This window comes from Polyodon spathula, chromosome 39, assembly GCF_017654505.1.
Source record: "Polyodon spathula isolate WHYD16114869_AA chromosome 39, ASM1765450v1, whole genome shotgun sequence".
Classification (NCBI taxonomy): Eukaryota; Metazoa; Chordata; class Actinopteri; order Acipenseriformes; family Polyodontidae; genus Polyodon; species Polyodon spathula.
This window is the reverse complement of record NC_054572.1, coordinates 4223860-4242198: the sequence shown is the minus strand read 5'-3', so window position 1 is coordinate 4242198 and position 18339 is coordinate 4223860. Positions and strand designations below refer to the sequence as shown.

At 40.2% G+C, this 18339-nt stretch overlaps 1 protein-coding gene across 4 annotated transcripts in view; it reads left to right on the top strand.

Annotated features, from left to right (window-relative positions):
* Window positions 1–6326: 6326 nt before the first annotated feature.
* LOC121304675 (membrane-associated guanylate kinase, WW and PDZ domain-containing protein 3-like) overlaps window positions 6327–18339 on the top strand; it is a 93522-nt gene continuing 81509 nt past the window's right edge. For 3 of the 4 annotated variants that reach the window (XM_041235942.1, XM_041235941.1, XM_041235943.1), the window contains exon 1: window positions 6327–7765. In XM_041235942.1, coding sequence (XP_041091876.1) covers window positions 7459–7765 — 307 coding nt within the window. In that variant the 5' untranslated portion in view covers window positions 6327–7458. The remainder of the gene's footprint in view (window positions 7766–18339) is intronic. The other variant, XM_041235939.1, reaches the window with a different exon arrangement.

Genomic DNA, 18339 nt, shown 5'->3' with positions numbered 1-18339 from the left:
CAGAAATAAGGAGCTGTTGATTGTGAACTGTCTTGTGTTTGTCTGTTCCAGAGCACTGCATCTTCACTACACCTGTGCACTGCAAGCCACTTGCTCACATTGTCTCTGAGGACATTGAGGGAGGAGCACAGGAATGAAAACATTTCTATTAAGAAATCATTGATTCAACAAGGGTGCATGCAGGGAAATGAAATCTCAAACTTATTTGCCTCTTAAATGGAAACTCAATGTATTGGAGCAAAGCTAATCGCATGTTTGTTTGTTTTTTTGTCGTTTTTTTTTACCTTATAAAATATATACATCTATTCATATGTTTTGAAGTTTAGGGCAATATGAAGATTTGCTGCTCAAGAGCAGGCTTATTAAACTTGAATATTTATCCATCTTATTGCAGCTTTTGTTTAATAAAAGAAAACCCTTTTAATGGGGACATCAGTAAAGGAAGCATTTTTAAATAAAATATGCGACTGTTCTCAACCCCAGTATAAATAATTTACTTAGTGGTTTTCAAATGGGTTAAAAATGATTCTCTGAAGCACTAAATATTACTGTAACAAATGTGGATAATCAAGGTAATAACCTACTTGTAATGGAATAGTCGTATCAGCACGCTGGAATGGTACGATCATTGAATAGAATCAGCACGCTGGAATGGTACGATCATTGAATAGAATCAGCACGCTGGTATGGTATGATCATTGAATAGAATCAGCACGCTGGAATGGTACGATCATTGAATGAATAGAATCAGCACGCTGGTATGGTATATGAATAGAATCAGCACGCTGGTATGGTATCATCATGAATAGAATCAGCACGCTGGAATGGTACGATCATTGAATAGAATCAGCACGCTGGTATGGTACGATCATTGAATAGAATCAGCACGCTGGAATGGTACGATCATTGAATAGAATCAGCACGCTGGAATGGTACGATCATTGAATAGAATCAGCACGCTGGAATGGTACGATCATTGAATAGAATCAGCACGCTGGAATGGTACGATCATTGAATAGAATCAGCACGCTGGAATGGTACGATCATTGAATAGAATCAGCACGCTGGTATGGTACGATCATTGAATAGAATCAGCACGCTGGAATGGTATGATCAATGGTTTTAAGGCAGCTGTTCTATTCTGAAGGATAAGCAATGTCATAGGACCCATTTTGACTGTTGACAGCTATGGCATCATCATCACACATCCTAAATAGAGTTGTCTCTGAGTTATTTGCTGCTCTCAAACATGACTGGAACAACTCAAGGACAAAATTACTAGTCAGGAAGTGAAGCAGCTGACTGGCCACGATCTCATTCCACAAACAACTAGCAATGTGGCTCAATAGGATATTCTCTGCAAGAAGCCACTATACTGAATAGCACATGCTGGTCTTCCAGGGCATAATGGAGGTGTATTATAGGAACTTCACACTCACCCAACACTATGCTCAACTGTTACTAGTGTGTCTCAATTAATGAGCACTATCATAGAAAATGAATCCTGTTCTCTTAATGTGTGGGGAAACTATAATAAAGGCAATCTAGGCACATGGGTGAGTGCATTTCCATACTCTGCGGAGTGGCAACACATATACAGCAGCTGAATATAAATCCTAAAGAAGCATAAGATACGCTTGTGCAGCACGCAATGGGGTTTGACATTGCAAGCTAACAGACACATGCAATCCCTTTCACACTGGGATCCTGCTTGATGAGGTCAGGTGGACTGGAAAACACCAAATGAGCCAGACGGCAATTGAACAATATTCCTGATTGTGTTTGAGTTCTGCATTTCTTACCCTGTTCTGCAGGGATCACTCTGGAAGAGTGCAATGGGATACCACTTAGCTCTTCATGCATGTGAAAATGGCATGATTGACCTATTCAAGGATATCAAGATATGTAGTTGGTACACAGCCATTCTGGCTTTGTTCATCAGTTCCATTACTTGTTGAAGCACTATTGGAGTCTGGTGTATATATCTTCACTCTATACTTTGCTCATTCCAGCAACAGGTGCCTTGACTTTTATTTTACCTGCACAGGTAGACTGTATAAAAAGATAGGGCTTCCGGCAAACATTTTTGCCAAAGTGACAAATAGCAATATAGACCACTTTGCTGTACACTTGTGAATATTTCTCTTATTTTTCATGTATTTCGTACTGGGATGGTCCTTATTAAACTAAAATACAGCTAAAATGCATCCACAGACTACTGAGAGCATCCTAGAAATTGAGTCCTTTATTAAAATTATTACTCTTCTGGTTACAACCACTAGATGGCATGCTACAACACAAGTGATCATAGCTCCAGTTTACTCACTGTTCTGATTATTATGTATTCTGAAAGGCTGGCTCAGGGTATGCACATGCCTGCTCTGAATAATTCCTGGATCCCCTGCACAAAGCTAACAATGCAAAATATGTAGTAAAGACTGGCATGTGAAGCTGAGATGTTAGTGCAATCTCTGAGAGGTGAAGCTGAGATGTTAGTGCAATCTCTGAGAGGTGAAGCTGAGATGTTAGTGCAATCTCTGAGAGGTGAAGCTGAGATGTTAGTGCAATCTCTGAGAGGTGAAGCTGAGATGTTAATGCAATCTCTGAGAGGTGAAGCTGAGATGTTAATGCAATCTCTGAGAGGTGAAGCTGAGATGTTAATGCAATCTCTGAGAGGTGAAGCTGAGATGTTAATGCAATCTCTGAGAGGTGAAGCTGAGATGTTAATGCAATCTCTGAGAGGTGAAGCTGAGATGTTAGTGCAATCTCTGAGAGGTGAAGCTGAGATGTTAATGCAATCTCTGACATGTGAAGCTGAGATGTTAGTGCAATCTCTGAGAGATGAAGCAGAGATGTTAGTGCAATCTCTGAGAGGTGAAGCAGAGATGTTAATGCAATCTCTGAGCGGTGAAGCTGAGATGTTAGTGCAATCTCTGAGAGGTGAAGCTGAAATGTTAGTGCAATCTCTGAGAGGTGAAGCTGAGATGTTAGTGCAATCTCTGACATGTGAAGCTGAGATGTTGGTGCAATCTCTGAGAGGTGAAGCTGAGATGTTAATGCAATCTCTGAGAGGTGAAGCTGAGATGTTAGTGCAATCTCTGACATGTGAAGCTGAGATGTTAGTGCAATCTCTGAGAGGTGAAGCTGAGATGTTAATGCAATCTCTGAGAGGTGAAGCTGAGAGTGAAGCTGAGTGAAGCTCTGAGATGTGAAGCTGAGATGTTAGTGCAATCTCTGAGAGGTGAAGCTGAGATGTTAGTGCAATCTCTGAGAGGTGAAGCTGAGATGTTAGTGCAATCTCTGAGAGGTGAAGCTGAGATGTTAGTGCAATCTCTGAGAGGTGAAGCTGAGATGTTAATGCAATCTCTGAGAGGTGAAGCTGAGATGTTAGTGCAATCTCTGAGAGGTGAAGCTGAGATGTTAGTGCAATCTCTGAGAGGTGAAGCTGGGATGTTAGTGCAGTCTCTGAGAGGTGAAGCTGGGATGTTAGTGCAATCTCTGAGAGGTGAAGCTGAGATGTTAGTGCAATCTCTGAGAGGTGAAGCTGAGATGTTAGTGCAATCTCTGAGAGGTGAAGCTGAGATGTTAGTGCAATCTCTGAGAGGTGAAGCTGAGATGTTGGTGCAATCTCTGAGAGGTGAAGCTGAGATGTTAATGCAGTCTCTGAGAGGTGAAGCTGAGATGTTAGAGCAAACTCTAAGAGGTGAAGCTGAAATGTTAGTGCAATCTCTGAGAGGTGAAGCTGAGATGTTAATGCAATCTCTGACATGTGAAGCTGAGATGTTAATGCAATCTCTGACATGTGAAGCTGAGATGTTAGTGCAATTTCTAAGAGGTGAAGCTGAGATGTTGGTGCAATCTCTGACATGTGAAGCTGAGATGTTAATGCAATCTCTGACATGTGAAGCTGAGATGTTAGTGCAATTTCTAAGAGGTGAAGCTGAGATGTTGGTGCAATCTCTGACATGTGAAGCTGAGATGTTGGTGCAATCTCTGACACGTGAAGCTGAGATGTTAGTGCAATCTCTGAGAGATGAAGCAGAGATGTTAGTGCAATCTCTGAGAGGTGAAGCTGAGATGTTAGTGCAATCTCTGAGAGGTGAAGCTGAGATGTTAGTGCAATCTCTGACATGTGAAGCTGAGATGTTAGTGCAATCTCTGAGAGGTGAAGCTGAGATGTTAGTGCAATCTTCTCATTTTGGCTTTGGAGAGAACACGGGCAAACAACAGCCTAATAAAATGGACAAGGTGACCTGCTTTCATTCCAGGTGCTTGGTTTTCAGGCTTTATGGACAGGGCACTAAAAAGCAATGGAATGACACTGTCACTATAATTGGAGAAATGAACACTTGCAATTGTAGATAAAGCATTTTAACCCTGTCATAGACCAGACTTGGCTAAGCTTGTTTAACCATGACTGCTGCAAACCTAAGATCACAATAACCATCTAGTATTCATTTCTTTGAAAGTGTTCAGTGGCATGTAAGCTTATTGCTGTTTAACTTAAATGTTTCCTGAGAGAAACTGCCCAAATGAAAAATTACAGAGACCCTAGTAGAACTATATGCTCAGGTAAGAACACAGTTTAACACAGACATATGCTTTATTTTCATAATGCAAAGTGATGATGCAATTTGTGATTATTACAGTCGAAGATCATCAGATGCTTATAGAATATTCAATTCAAACCTTAAGGTTTCTGCAAAACAGAATCATTATATATATATACACGAGGTCTTGAAAAAAAAAAATAAAATAAATCTTTTCAGTCTAAATTATATATTGTCCCCTGAAGGCTATTACTGCCAGTGCATTTGTGTGCTGTACTGTCAAGGAAAGCCAAGTGCAGGTACATTATGTTGTCTTAGATGGGCAATCATTTGATAGTTTAATCCAATTTCAGCTTCCATATCGGATGAAACAAGGACGTGACATTCTGCTTTCCCAATAAAAAGAGCTCCCCCCGTGGCAGTGCACGCTACTATTTCGCAGTGAATAGTAACACAGGGCATACCCCTATAAAGGTGCATCGCAATGGATGTGCATTTCAACACAGTGACTGTTTAGCTTACACTGAATATGCAGTTCAACGCCATTCCTACACACTGCAAACCCTCTATTACATTTGCAACCATCAAATCCCTGATTAGGTATGTTTCCTATGCACAGACTTAAGAACATAAGAGCATAAGAAAGTTTACAAGCGAGAGGAAGCCATTCGACCCATCTTGCTCGTTTGGTTGTTAGTAATCTCATCAAGCAGCTTCTTGATTAGGGTATCAGTTCAACAACCTATGGAGTTGATTCCAGACCCTCACAATTCTAAAAAAGTGCATTTTCTGTTAATGCCCACTCCCCTGGTCCTTGTTTCTTTCCAAAAAGTCCCTTGTCGACATTGTCAATACCTTTTAGAATTTTGAATGCTTGAATTAGGTCGCCACGTAGTCTTCCTTGAATCCCAACTGCGTTCAGTTTGAGAATTAATCTTTTGTGTGGGACTTTGTCAAAAGCTTTCTGGAAATCTAAATAAACCATGTCATATGCTTTGCAGTTATCCATTATCGATGTTGCGTCCTCAAAAAAATCAAGCAAGTTAGTTAGACACGATCTCCCTTTTCTAAAACCATGTTGACTGTCTCCCAGGACCCTGTTACCATATAGGTAATTTTCCATTTTGGATCTTATTATAGTTTCCATAAGTTTGCATATAATAGAAGTCAGGCTTACTGGTCTGTAGTTACAGACTTGCACGGATCCCCTGAAGCGTGGAGGTATTAGCTCGTCCATCCATGTGTAGATGTGCACCTGAGCCTTGCTGCTGCAGCAGCGTCCTCCGCCTTACAAATAATACAAGCATGCACAATGCATGTCCGTGTAATCAGATTACCCATTTGACACCTGTCCTCTGACTTGCTGTATTACTGTCGCTAACAGTGAACACGTTTCTCCGATTCTTGGGAAAACTGGTTTTGTCCTGAATACGGTACCCTTTAGCATTGCTTTCTTTCATGGTGTTATTTATTTAAAATTGATTACGTGCTTGGGTTGGTTTAGTGTTTTGTCTCTCAATATATATATAAAGCCACGATCCATGAATTACTCAGAGTGCCACATGCATCAGTAAATAGCATCCTTTCACTGTAACAGTAAGCAGGGATTGCAGAATCCATTCAAATAGAGCACAGAAAACAGACGTGAAGGAAATGACGGGGGTGAAGGGGTTAACCGCATCATCAATTTGTGTTTGCGTTACAAGGTAACAACTCTTCCACGGAAGACCCTCCCAGCTGCTTTTTCTATTGGTTAATCCCCAGTGTTTTTACTCCCGTTCTTTTTTTGCCTGATTGGTAGGAGTCAGTAGCATTCTGCCGCTACTCATTTTCCCCCAGTGAAACTAACAAGGTGAAATTGCCTAAAAAAAGTTCTGGAATGTTTTTGTGTCGTGGAATTGCGCACCTTACCAGGCGGCGTCAGCGGACCAACCCGTGAGAGGCGGTTACAAACCCAACGTGAAATGCAGGTTCGCCACAAGAAACAAACAATTGCGTGAAAGGCTGGAGATCTGGAATAAACTGCAAAACAGCGAACTGGAATTGTGCAGGAAGTCAAGGATTTATTGCTTCAAGGTGTTTTTTTTTTAGGTAGTTCCTGAATATAGCCGCGGTCAAGTTAGCAAACAGAGAGGCGTACTGATAAGAATACAGCAGGAGAAACTTAACGAGCATTGGCATATCGTGTATGTTTCCCTTTGCTTTGTAGTTGACAGGTGATTGGGCTCAGACTGATAAATACTGCAGACACGACACATCTCTTGGCTGGGTTTTGTCATCGGGGAGAACATTGTCCTGACCGATTTCGCTTGCTCATTGACGGCGAGAGAGGCAGGGCTCCAGGATGATCCGAGCGCATTCTGATGCTCCTCTTGGCAGAAATATCTCCTGCTGCTGAAATTAGAACAATTCCACTGGCTCACAAACTTGACCGCTCTTATTTATTTTTTAGTGTTGATTTTGGCAGTCAACAACACCGCATTGTAGCACCAACTGTCTAGACAAGCCGGTAACACTACAGAATAATGTGCGACATCAACCAAAACTAAACTGAGCTGATTGCATTGTTATGAATCTGCCTGCTAATTGAAAACATCAGTGCATTTAAATAGAAATTATATATATGCATATGCATATATATGCATTTTAAATATAAATATACCTATGAGTATATGCATTTTTCAACACTGAAGTGAAGGGCGACCTTCGCCCGGGCAGCGGCTGACACTGACAGCATATTTGTGCGTGTTTTGGTTACTGAAGGAATGGAACTTCTGATCCTTCCAGTGGTGTTTCATTACAGAAGCAGCATACAGCGCGATAATCTGTGTTTAATACTAGTGTGCGGAACTGTAGTTTTGTTTTAAAAGAAGGGGTATCATCTACATTTTCCTGGAGGATTATAATAATGTCGAAAACGCTCAAAAAGAAAAAACATTGGTCTAACAAGGTGCAGGAGTGCGCGTTGTCCTGGGGAAATGGTGGAGAACTCAGTTCTGTGGTGGAAATTCACGGGGGAGCAGAGCGGGGCGAGTTTCCCTACCTGGGGCAGATCAAAGAGGATGCGGTCGTGTGCCACTCCGGTAAGCCACCGACCCCCGGGGATGTTCTGTTAGAGGTGAACGGAACGCCGGTCAGCGGACTCACTAACCGGGACACGCTTGCTGTGATACGACACTTTCGGGAACCCATCCGGCTGAAGACCGTGAGACCAGGTAATGAAGTTTAATAGTGTTTCTATAAACATACAGGAATGTTGTTACCAAAGGGTGATGTGCATTACTGAGTGTCATCTTCACGCAGCGATTGCAGTTTATGTTGCCTTTGCAACACAAATCAAGCACAATTGACAGTGCAGCAGGGTTCTACGCTTAAGTTACAGCCGTATAGTAAATTGTGCCAGAATATTGGGCGCTGGGGATCTAGCCTTCATGTTAGGCTGGGCGGTGTTTTTGTTTCGGCAGACTGTAAAAGCCAGTCTTGTCTATCCTGTCTAACTGCTTCACCATGCATTGTTTTGTAAATGGTTAGTCACTTGGCACTGGGTGTATATATATATATATATATATATATATATATATATATATATATATATATATATATATATATATAATTATTTATATAATAATATTTAATATATATATATATATATATATATATATATATATATATATCTAGGTATATTATATATATATATGTGTGTGTGACAGAGTACGTCCCAGTTCAATATATTACAAAGGTTTGTCTGTTCCAGACAAGGAAAGTCACAAAACGAGTGGACGCACGACTCCGACCTAACCATATCATTGTCCCAAAACAGTCAGAACGAGTGGAGCACGCTCCGACCTAACCATATCATGTCCAAAAACAGGTCAGAACGAGTGGTCGCACGACTCCGTCCTAACCATGTCATTTCCAATAAAGTCAGAACGAAGTTGGTCGCACTTGCTCCATACGTGCTTATCTGGTTACACTTAACCTAGTTCAGAATAGACCAGGGTGAAGTGGATTCAGAATAGACCAGGGTGAAGTGGATTCAGAATAGACCAGGGTGAAGTGGATTCAGAATAGACCAGGGTGAAGTGGATTCAGAATAGACCAGGGTGAAGTGGATTCAGAATAGACCAGGGTGGAGTGGATTCAGAATAGACCAGGGTGAAGTGGATTCAGAGATTCAGAATAGACCAGGGTGAAGTGGAATCAGAGATTCAGAATAGACCAGGGTGAAGTGGAATTAAAAAAAACCCTTTTGCTCCACCCGAAGCAGCTCATGAAGCAGTGTCTTCAGATGAGATGGAAGGGAGAGCCATACGGGAGAGCGTGTGTTGAGTTAGGATGAGCTGCGATTCCTGTGCCAGCATTCCTCCTGGGGGGTTGCTGTGAGGAGTAAGCTGCAGCCATCCATCCATTCCTTCTGGGGGGTTGCTGTGAGGCGCAAGCATCCTCATCCATCCTCATCCTTGATGGACACAACTTGAGTGCTCATAGGGAAAAGTTCACCTACAGAACTGTCTCAAAGCCACTTTCTTTTTTCATTGATATATTTTGTATTCTTATCTATCTTGCCACATGGCACCATTTAGAAAAAGTTGTACTTAAAGACAAAATGCTTACCGTATTTGCTTGAGTATAAGTTGAGAAATTTAAACCCAAAACACAATCCGGGGGGGGGGGGGGGGGGGGGGGGGGGGGGGGGGCGGGGCCCGCTGAAAATGGAGGTCGTTTATGCCATACAAACGGTTAATGTCCTTTAATTAGAGGAAATTGACTTCGTACAATGTTTTTAAAGCTGTCCGAAATGTTTATGGTAAACAAACCCATAAAAGGCACCCTCTCCTGAGCACAGTGGATTTTTTTTTTATTAACAGTCACCAGATAAGAACCTTCAGATGAAATATTAATGATCACTATCACAGTTGTTCAGTATTTTAATAGCATCCCTGTGTTCTACGACAGCCGTTATAGTTTCTAGCTTCAGATCCATGAACAAAGTAAATGAGCAGCTCTGTGTATTATTCTGTGTGCTGTGTAGCTGAAAGTGTCTCCCATGCACTCTACATGGGATATGCTCAGCAACAGAATGGCTATCATTTGTCAGTTTTTAACTGTTGTAATTTTAGCCATTAAATGAAACTCCCCACTTAAGTTCCTAATTACACCCTTGAATTAATATTCCAGGCAGATTGTTCATTGAGAAGTCAATGGATAACTTCATTGATGGGAAGTCAGTGGATGAGTCTGTTGTCAAGTGTTACATAGGATGATCGCATGATCGACAACAGCAACAGTAGACCGTTCATGAAGCATGCATAGATTAAGAGGGGGCTACAGTATTAAATAGGACTGTATAACATGCATAGGTTAAAAGAGTGCTGCAGTATGCTTCTGAAGACTAAGGAACGTTTTGCAAGTGTGCGTTACACTTTCAGCGAGTGTACAACTAATTATGAGCTTTAGTTTACCGAGTGTTACAAGCATAGTGTAATTTTATGCTAAGTGAAAGTTAACCCTGTCCTTGCTCTGCTGTTTGACTTCATGGAAAGAAATCTCACTGCTTGTATGTGAGGTCTAATTCGAATGTCTGGGGCAAGGTGTTTTCACCCAGACGAATGCAGAACATTCAAGAGCCCAAAAACACCAGACACAGTAATGAGCTGCTTCTGAGCCAATCGGACCGTGTGGAATGGACACTTCCCTTTCAGACTGTCTCTATGAGAAACCAACATCACAAAGGCTGAGCCAGCTAGTCAAGATGCCAAAAATAAACTGGAACAGGCCAATTAGCCTATGCATAGCCTAAAGCTATTGTAGTTTAGTTTTGTTTCAGAATCACTAGCAATGGCAGTGCAGATACAGTCTTCTCTCGTCTTTCTTGGCTTTCTGCATGGGGTTTACCGCCCGGATGCTTGTCTCCTGTAAATTAACCGCTTCAGCTCCAGATGCAAAAATGAAACCCCTTCCGAGGTAACAGATTTTGAAAATAATAATAATGTTTTCAAACCTGTAATTGCTTTAAAATGTTAACATATTGTGAGTAAAACACAAATAAATGACCTAAACTGTGTTTTTTCATTAACCCTTTATGCTCCTGTGTACTACATACCCATGTTCAATATAGAGATGAAAAAACGTTTTTTTTTTTTGTTTTTTTTTAAATAATGAAAACAAAAATGCTGCTAATAACGAGTAAACCGTGATTGTGTGCCATTAACGACTTGCTCTGTGCCATTTATTGAACTGTTCAATGCAACACAACCCGGGGTTGTCTTTGCAACCACTGCACATTTTTCTTGTGTCTTTTTTTATTTTCGTAGCAGACCCTGCACCTTTTTTTGCAGTCTCTGCTTCCCTTGTGTTGCAGGGATAGTCACAAATGCGTGGACACAGCTACTTTGCGCAGACATTGTGATGGATCTGGCTGCTGCAGACTCCTGCTGCATTGCCTTGTACCCAGTGCTGTGTTTTGATAGTATTTTGTCGCAGCTCTGCCATTTCAAACCAAACAGCTTCCCGTTTGCAACTGGCTGACCTGTAAAGAAGCTGCATCCTGTTTTGTTTGTACAGTTTGTGCTGTTCTTGGCTCCACATCCTCTTCATCATCATCACTGAGTGATAAGTGAGCATCACTGTTGCTGGTGTTGAAATCCTCCGATCCAACTTCATTTCTGTTGCTCATTATAGAAAGACCACGTACGCTGCCGTGTTGAGCTTTCGCTACAAACTATATAAACTACTACTAAACAAGTAAAACTAACAATAATACAAAAAAATATAATTTAAAACTCTTTCTCTCTCTCTCTCTCTCTCTCTCTCTCTCTCTCTCTCTCTCTCTCTCTCTCTCTCTCTCATATATATATATATATATATACTTGTAAAAGTTGATGGCTTCCTGCAATATCTAAACGCCCACAGGTAGATTGGAATCGCTAGATGACACGCAATTGGATACAAATGTCACTTGACCCTCCCCCGACTTTCATTGCACATTCCACAGTAGCACTGCCTTAGCTAATGAAACCTGAAATGCTAGACTGGGAAACCGCTCATAGAATAGACTGGGAAGCTTGACGTACGCACTTGCAGCACGGCACTGTAATTGAGGTTTTCATTTGACGTGCGTGCGTACGCCATGGTGTTGAAGTGGTTAGGTGTTTCTTCTTAAAACAAAAATAAGCAGTTTTGCTTTCTGCTCTCGTGCATTTTCACATTGTATTACAAGGACACCTGTGAATTTACTTTTGTAAAGACAGCTATCTGTCTCTCACCTTGAAACCGTAATAATTGCTTTCATAACATACAACACAATTTCTTCTCCTGTAATGGAGGGTTTCCGAGCAGTTCATTCTCAAACCTACAAAATCCGGCCACCTGACTAATACAAACCCTGTGAAGCTGTCTGGAACGTTGCAGGCGAACTATTATGTACTATTGTACAAATGTACAAGTGCACAACCTTTTATTTGATTGAAAAATGTGTTTATCCACATTTGTTTCTGTTTCACTTTGAAATCCTAAAACTAATCTTATGCATCTATATTATTAAACATAAAGTTTACAAACGAGAGGAGGCCATTCAGCCCATCTTGCTCGTTTGGTTGTTAGTAGCTTATTGATTCCAGAATCTCATCAAGCAGCTTCTTGAAGGATCCCAGGGTGTCAGCTTCAACAACATTGCTGGGGAGTTGGTTCCAGACAGTTGGTTCTGTTCTTAATGCCCATTTATCTCATCTCCATTTGTGACCCCTGGTCCTTGTTTCTCTTTTCAGGTCGAAAAAGTTTCTGAGTCAACATAAATCCTAGACCTTTTTCATAGATTCCTTCTTCAATTTCAGTGTCTCCCATATATATATATATATATATATATATATATATATATATATATATATATATATATATATATAAATTTGTATTGCCTGCATGCAGTACCTTACACATTTCTATATTAAATGTAATTTTCCAGGTGTCTGCGCAGTTCTGAATGATGTCTAGATCATTTTGAATGACCTTTGCTGCTGCAACAGTGTTTGCCACTCCTCCTATTTTTATATTGTCTGCAAATTTAACAAGTTTTCTTACTATACCAGAATCTAAGTCATTAATATATGTTAGGAAGAGCAGTTCTCCAGTCTGTTGCTACAGTCCCTGTCTCAAGAGACTGTTGCATGATCTTGGTTAGCGGTTTGTAAATAACTTCTTTCATTTCTTCAAGTACTGGTGAGTACTGTGAGGATCTCATTTGGCCTAGGGGATTTGTTTATTTTAAGAGCTCCTAGTCCCAAGAACACTTCTGCCTCTGTTATGCTGAAATTATTTAAAACTGGATAGGAACAGGTTGACATGTGGGGCATGTTGTCTGTATCCTCTTTTGTAAAAACAAATAATTTAATATATTTGCTATTTTTTTCCTGCTCATTTATGATGTTGTCTTGGATATTTTACTCCCTGCTTGAATATCGAGATCAGCTTAATCTGTAAGCCATCCACAGATGTTCTTTTTCAGTCAGATGAAAAGCCAGCTGTCCCTGTATTCTGTCCCTGATATCCGCACTAAATCTGTATTTCACTGTCAGTGGAACTGAACAGCAGCAGCACTGGGATGGATATTGGATTGGTCAATATGGTAGCTTTCCTCTGCCTTCTCCAAGGTTTCCTGCAGCATGTTGTTCAAATGTCCCTGAGAGTGCCACTGTCCTCAATCCAGCTCATTTATAAAACCCACCACATGTGCAGCAAGTGTTTTGTGGGGGAGAATAAAGAATCCGAAGCTGCTGCTTAGAATGCTGAAGCAGGGTTCTTGTGGAGTGACAGGCTGGATCACAATGCTGTCCGCTCTGATGATACTGTTGCAAAACATCCACGCAGATTAAATGACTCTGCTCCCTGTCCAGCAATGGGTGCTATCCGAAGTGTCGTGTGAATAGGCTGGAATTGGCTTTTTGGAATAAGACAAAGTGACTGCGTATGTGTTGTGTAATATCTGTGTGCAAACTGTTGTACGGTTACTGGTTACATTCGACACCTGGTTAACAAATTGCCTGAGAACTAAATAACTGTCTTGAGTTGGATTAGGGGTCGTATCCTCTGGACAAAATACCCTATTTATATATTGCCATTGGCTTTTTCTTTTTCATGAATTGTTCCATTAAGGGGCTATTCATACTAGTGCTGGGACAAACACTGGATTTCCATGTTTGGATATTCGTGCATAATTTAAATATTCGTTTGGATATTCATTCGTTTTTCAAAAAGTGGTGAAAGCCATTATATTGCTCTGAATGCAGGTAGAGGCAGGGGGCGTGTGTGTGTGTGTGTGTGTGTGTGTGTAGAAAGATATCCCAGGAGCAAAGAATACGTTGTGTAGGACTTTACCCCAGTGAATTAACTACAAAACAGAGGATGCCAAATAACACTTCAAGTTATTGTTTTGTTTATTCCACGTTTTTTTTTTTTTTTTTTTTTTAAATAAATCAAAAGTCATTGCTTGCCGTTACTGTTTCTTCACAGTAAACAGCGGCCATAGACACGTTTTCATGAAGTAATCGCATGAGTTTACTTGTGCCTTTTTGTGGCTGAACAAGCAAACGAAAACTGAAATTTAACTTTAAACACTTCAAATAAAACAAACGTGGAAATGGTGTTGTAAAGCGAAGAGGGGGGAAAATGTACTGGAAACTCAACGTTTTGGTTCTCGTTTATTACATTCCATGTAGCAAAGTCACAACTATATATATACACACACACAGTCTATATGAAAATCACTACACAGCATTTTCAGGTAGCTGGGTACTGTTTAAGCGAGGCATTTCAGTCCCATGAGATTCTGGCTCACTCTAAAGCAGCACAGCACATTTTTGTCCCAGATGGCTTTCCAGAAAGATCACTAAGGGTGTGCGCATAATCTGGTTTGTTTACTTTTTGCTGTCTAAAACTTGAATAGTCGCTCAATAGCCGCTGTGTTGATTCTGTGTTTTTTTTTTATATTAATCTCACACTGAGCTCTTTTTCATTGGTTCGGTTTTTGAAACTTTTGCGCAAATTCTGGTGAGAGACGGTAAATAAGTGCAAGGTATTTTTGTCATTTGTAGTGAATACTAACATCTGATTTTTTTTTTTTTTTTTTTTTTTTTATGTATCCAAATACACGTCAAAAAATATTCAGATGTTTGTCCCAGCACTAATTCATACTGTTTAGTGTCATGTGAATGTGGACAATCCAGTAGATGTCTGTGCTTGTTTGTACATTTATTTTTTTTTGATCTTGACAAAGGAAACCGTGGTGGTATCCAAACTTGCTGTGCTCAGCCCAATGTCACACGCCTTGTCATGTGAACGGAGCGCCAGAGAACACATTCACGTGGATCTGATGTTGCCAGCAGCTGGGACTCCAGCCATAGTAACTGTTACACTGGAAGCAGCTGTATTGTCAAATGCAGTGTGTTCTCTTGTGTATAGGGGCATTTCCATGTGCGTGCGTAACACAGAGTTTAAAAAATAAAGTTCATGATGGGATGTTCACCCCACTCATGTGCTCTAGAGTCTCAGTGCGTTGAATTATTAAAGGGAAGATCACTTTTCATGCTGCACAAATGCTGCAGGCACTTGAAGTTTTCACTCCATGCATGGGAATGCTACGAATGAGGCATGAAAAAAACCAGAAAATTACAATTGTGTTCATTTTGTGCATGACTTGTTATTTATTGACATTTTATTATGAACAACAGTCAAGTATGAGAGTCCAAGGTATTCCTTATGATCCTTTAATCAAAAGTTTTGTTGCTTGCACACAATTATCAGACTCCTTTATCCAGGGTGACTTTGTGAGGGTGTGCATAGTGGCTGGTGTGAAACAGGGAGGAGGCACAACCAAAAATTCAGTTAAAAGAAACAAATACTTGATTTGTGAAAGCAAGCTGGTTCTTTCAACAAATAACTATTTACACTGATGCTAGATCAAAACAAAACAAAACAGATAACACAATCCTTCTATATCTCGGCTACCACAGAGGTCAGCTACTAACCTCCAGCCCACCCAGAGTTCCTCATACTGACCTCTTTGAGACCTTATCTCAGGTAGGTCCCTCCCCCAGCAAAACCATTACTGGGCAAATACCCAAATTTAATTCTACATTAATCCAGATTATTATTATTATTATTATAATAATAATAATAATAATAATAATAATAATAATAATAATAATTTACTCACTAAGAATACTTTACTTCACATTCATTTCAATATAAACTCAATCTTACCCTTATTAAATTTACCATTATTAAATAATAGGGTTAAACAAGATTAAATGTCCCGTCTATGGAAAAGGTAAGCTCAGTCCTGAAAGGAGCGTGCACCCCTTTCCACACAGACAAGAGCCTGCCACAGAGAACAAGCAGACATGCATCACCTGCGCTCCTTAAATCCAATGCTGAGCACCATGTCTATCTCTAATTGACTAATCTTAACTCGCAACTCCTGTGTGTAGAAGCATTTTCATTAGCAAAGAATACTTACTTAAAAGATATGAGTTCACTTTACCAGCAGTGTGCACCCTGCTACCCAGAATGATACATCACACTCAAAAAGAACAACAACAAGTGTTTAAATACAGATTTCATTAGAAAATAAGAACATAAGAAAGTTTACAAACGAGAGGTGGCCATTCGGCCCATCTTGCTCGTTTGGTTGTTAGTAGCTTATTGATCCCAGAATCTCAACAAGCAGCTTCTTGAAGGATACCAGGGTGTCAGCTTCAACAACATTACTGGAGAGTTGGTTCCAGACTTCCACAATTCTCTATGTAAAAAAGTGCCTCCTATTTTCTGTTGTGAATGCCCCTTTATTTCAAATTTGGAATGCTTGAATAATTCTGATGCCATTCCACAATACCTGACAAAGCAAATACACACAGATTGAATAAACATTCATTTATGAGAGTTATCTTGCCATTTACAAAAAGAAAGTTAATCTGTATTTAGTTTGCTGTTTTGTTTTTAAAGCCTAATTGAATGAGTTTAATGTGTGGTCTCCTGGTGATGCATAGCTTGGGTGCTTGCTAATGTAATGCTAATGCTTTACAAGTGATACCCCCAAGCTTTCTGAAACAAGTCAGCAAATTGTATTAGTGAACCAAGCAATCATTTACTTTTCAACTCCCTCAGCCATTTTTCTCTCGGTGCTTGGTTGAATTTCATTTGAAGAGATGCATTTGTTTAGATGCTAATATACTTCTCAAGCATGGGCGGTGTAATGGGTGGCCAGGGACCTGGCGGTCAGGCCCGTAAAGAAGGCTCTGAGAAGGGGCGCTGTGGCAGTTGCATTGACGTGTGCAGCAGATTGCTGTGCTGTGACAGGTAAACTGCTTCTTGTTTGGCTCCAATTTTAGCAGAGCGTGCTGAAGAAAAGTGTTGGAATGGAGTAAATGATATTAAAAAAACGATGCCAATTTAAAGTCTTCTTAACTAACCTAATCATTTCCATAACTTTGCTCAGCTTTGTTGTGATTTGGCAGCATTGATCTTGATATATAGATGTCTCAAGAACTCGCAGCTCTTGGTTTCTAGCCTACTGTCAGTGAGATCTTTCTCCAGCTTTTTCTCAGCGTAGTGAACAGGACTGGTGGAACCGCTTGTTTTATTCCAGGCTTTGCTTTTGAAGTGGAAGTTGCTCTCAAATATGCTTTTTTCTTTCTGTTCTTTATTTTGTCCCTGAGCAGACAGAAGCTTTGTCAGCGCTTCTCTCCTTGGGCATTTGACTGATTGGCGGATGGAGGGAGAACTTGTTTGGCTGGATTGAGTGTTTTCTCTATCAAGTTGTATTTGCCTCTGACTATTGCTACAAAGGGGTGCTAATTGTGTGTGTGTGTGTGTGTGTGTGTGTGTGTGTGTATAATATACCTGGTTACAGGAGCCACTGTGATCAGTGTCTAGTACTGTGACTTCATTGCTCCCCTGCACAGTAAGAAGTTTCCAGTGGAAGTTTCCATGAACATATCCCTGTGCATTTCGAATTGTTTTGAAGGTAACATGTCCTGCTTGTCCTATCCCTGCAACTAGATGCCTTCTGTCATCAAACAGCAGCAGAGATTCAGACAGGAAACACCAGCCAGGCAGTTAAAGGTTGGCCAGCTTCGATCGCTGTGCTGTAGTGTGTCGTTGCTGCACAGCTGTTGCTTAAGTGTGATGCTCTAGACAGGCAGTGATGCTACAGAGCCCCAGGTAACAGCCATATGTTTCCTTCTATGTGGGAGTTTCACTGATATAAAGACAGTGTTGGATTCCACCCCATTCTTCTGGTCGTCCTTACAATTAAGCATATTTGGAAAAGGAGTAATTGAATAACACTATGTAACACAATTTTTGTTCCTGGGTAGTAAGTGTTATTTCCTAATTGCTTATGCCTCAAAAGTATAGAAAATGGCTATTATTCCCCACAAACTTTGCTTTTGTGACCAGGACAGTGATATTTTGAAATATCACTATTTCCAATGACAAAACGGGCGCTTTTGTGTCTTTTTGTTCACATAAAGTCAGAAAAAAGCAACATATGAATCCAAATTAACATGTATTTATACTAAAGTAATACAAAAATGACTACAAAAGATTTAGAAGTGAGTAGTTTTTTGAGATTGTAAATTTACAGTATAATCGTAAATCTCGAAAAACTACTCACTTTTACATCTTTTGTAGTCATTTTTGTATTACTTTTGTATTAAATAATAAGAATTTTTACACGGTGTAATCATTGTAATCTTGTTTATGTACATTCTCAGTGATTATGAAGCAATAGTATATT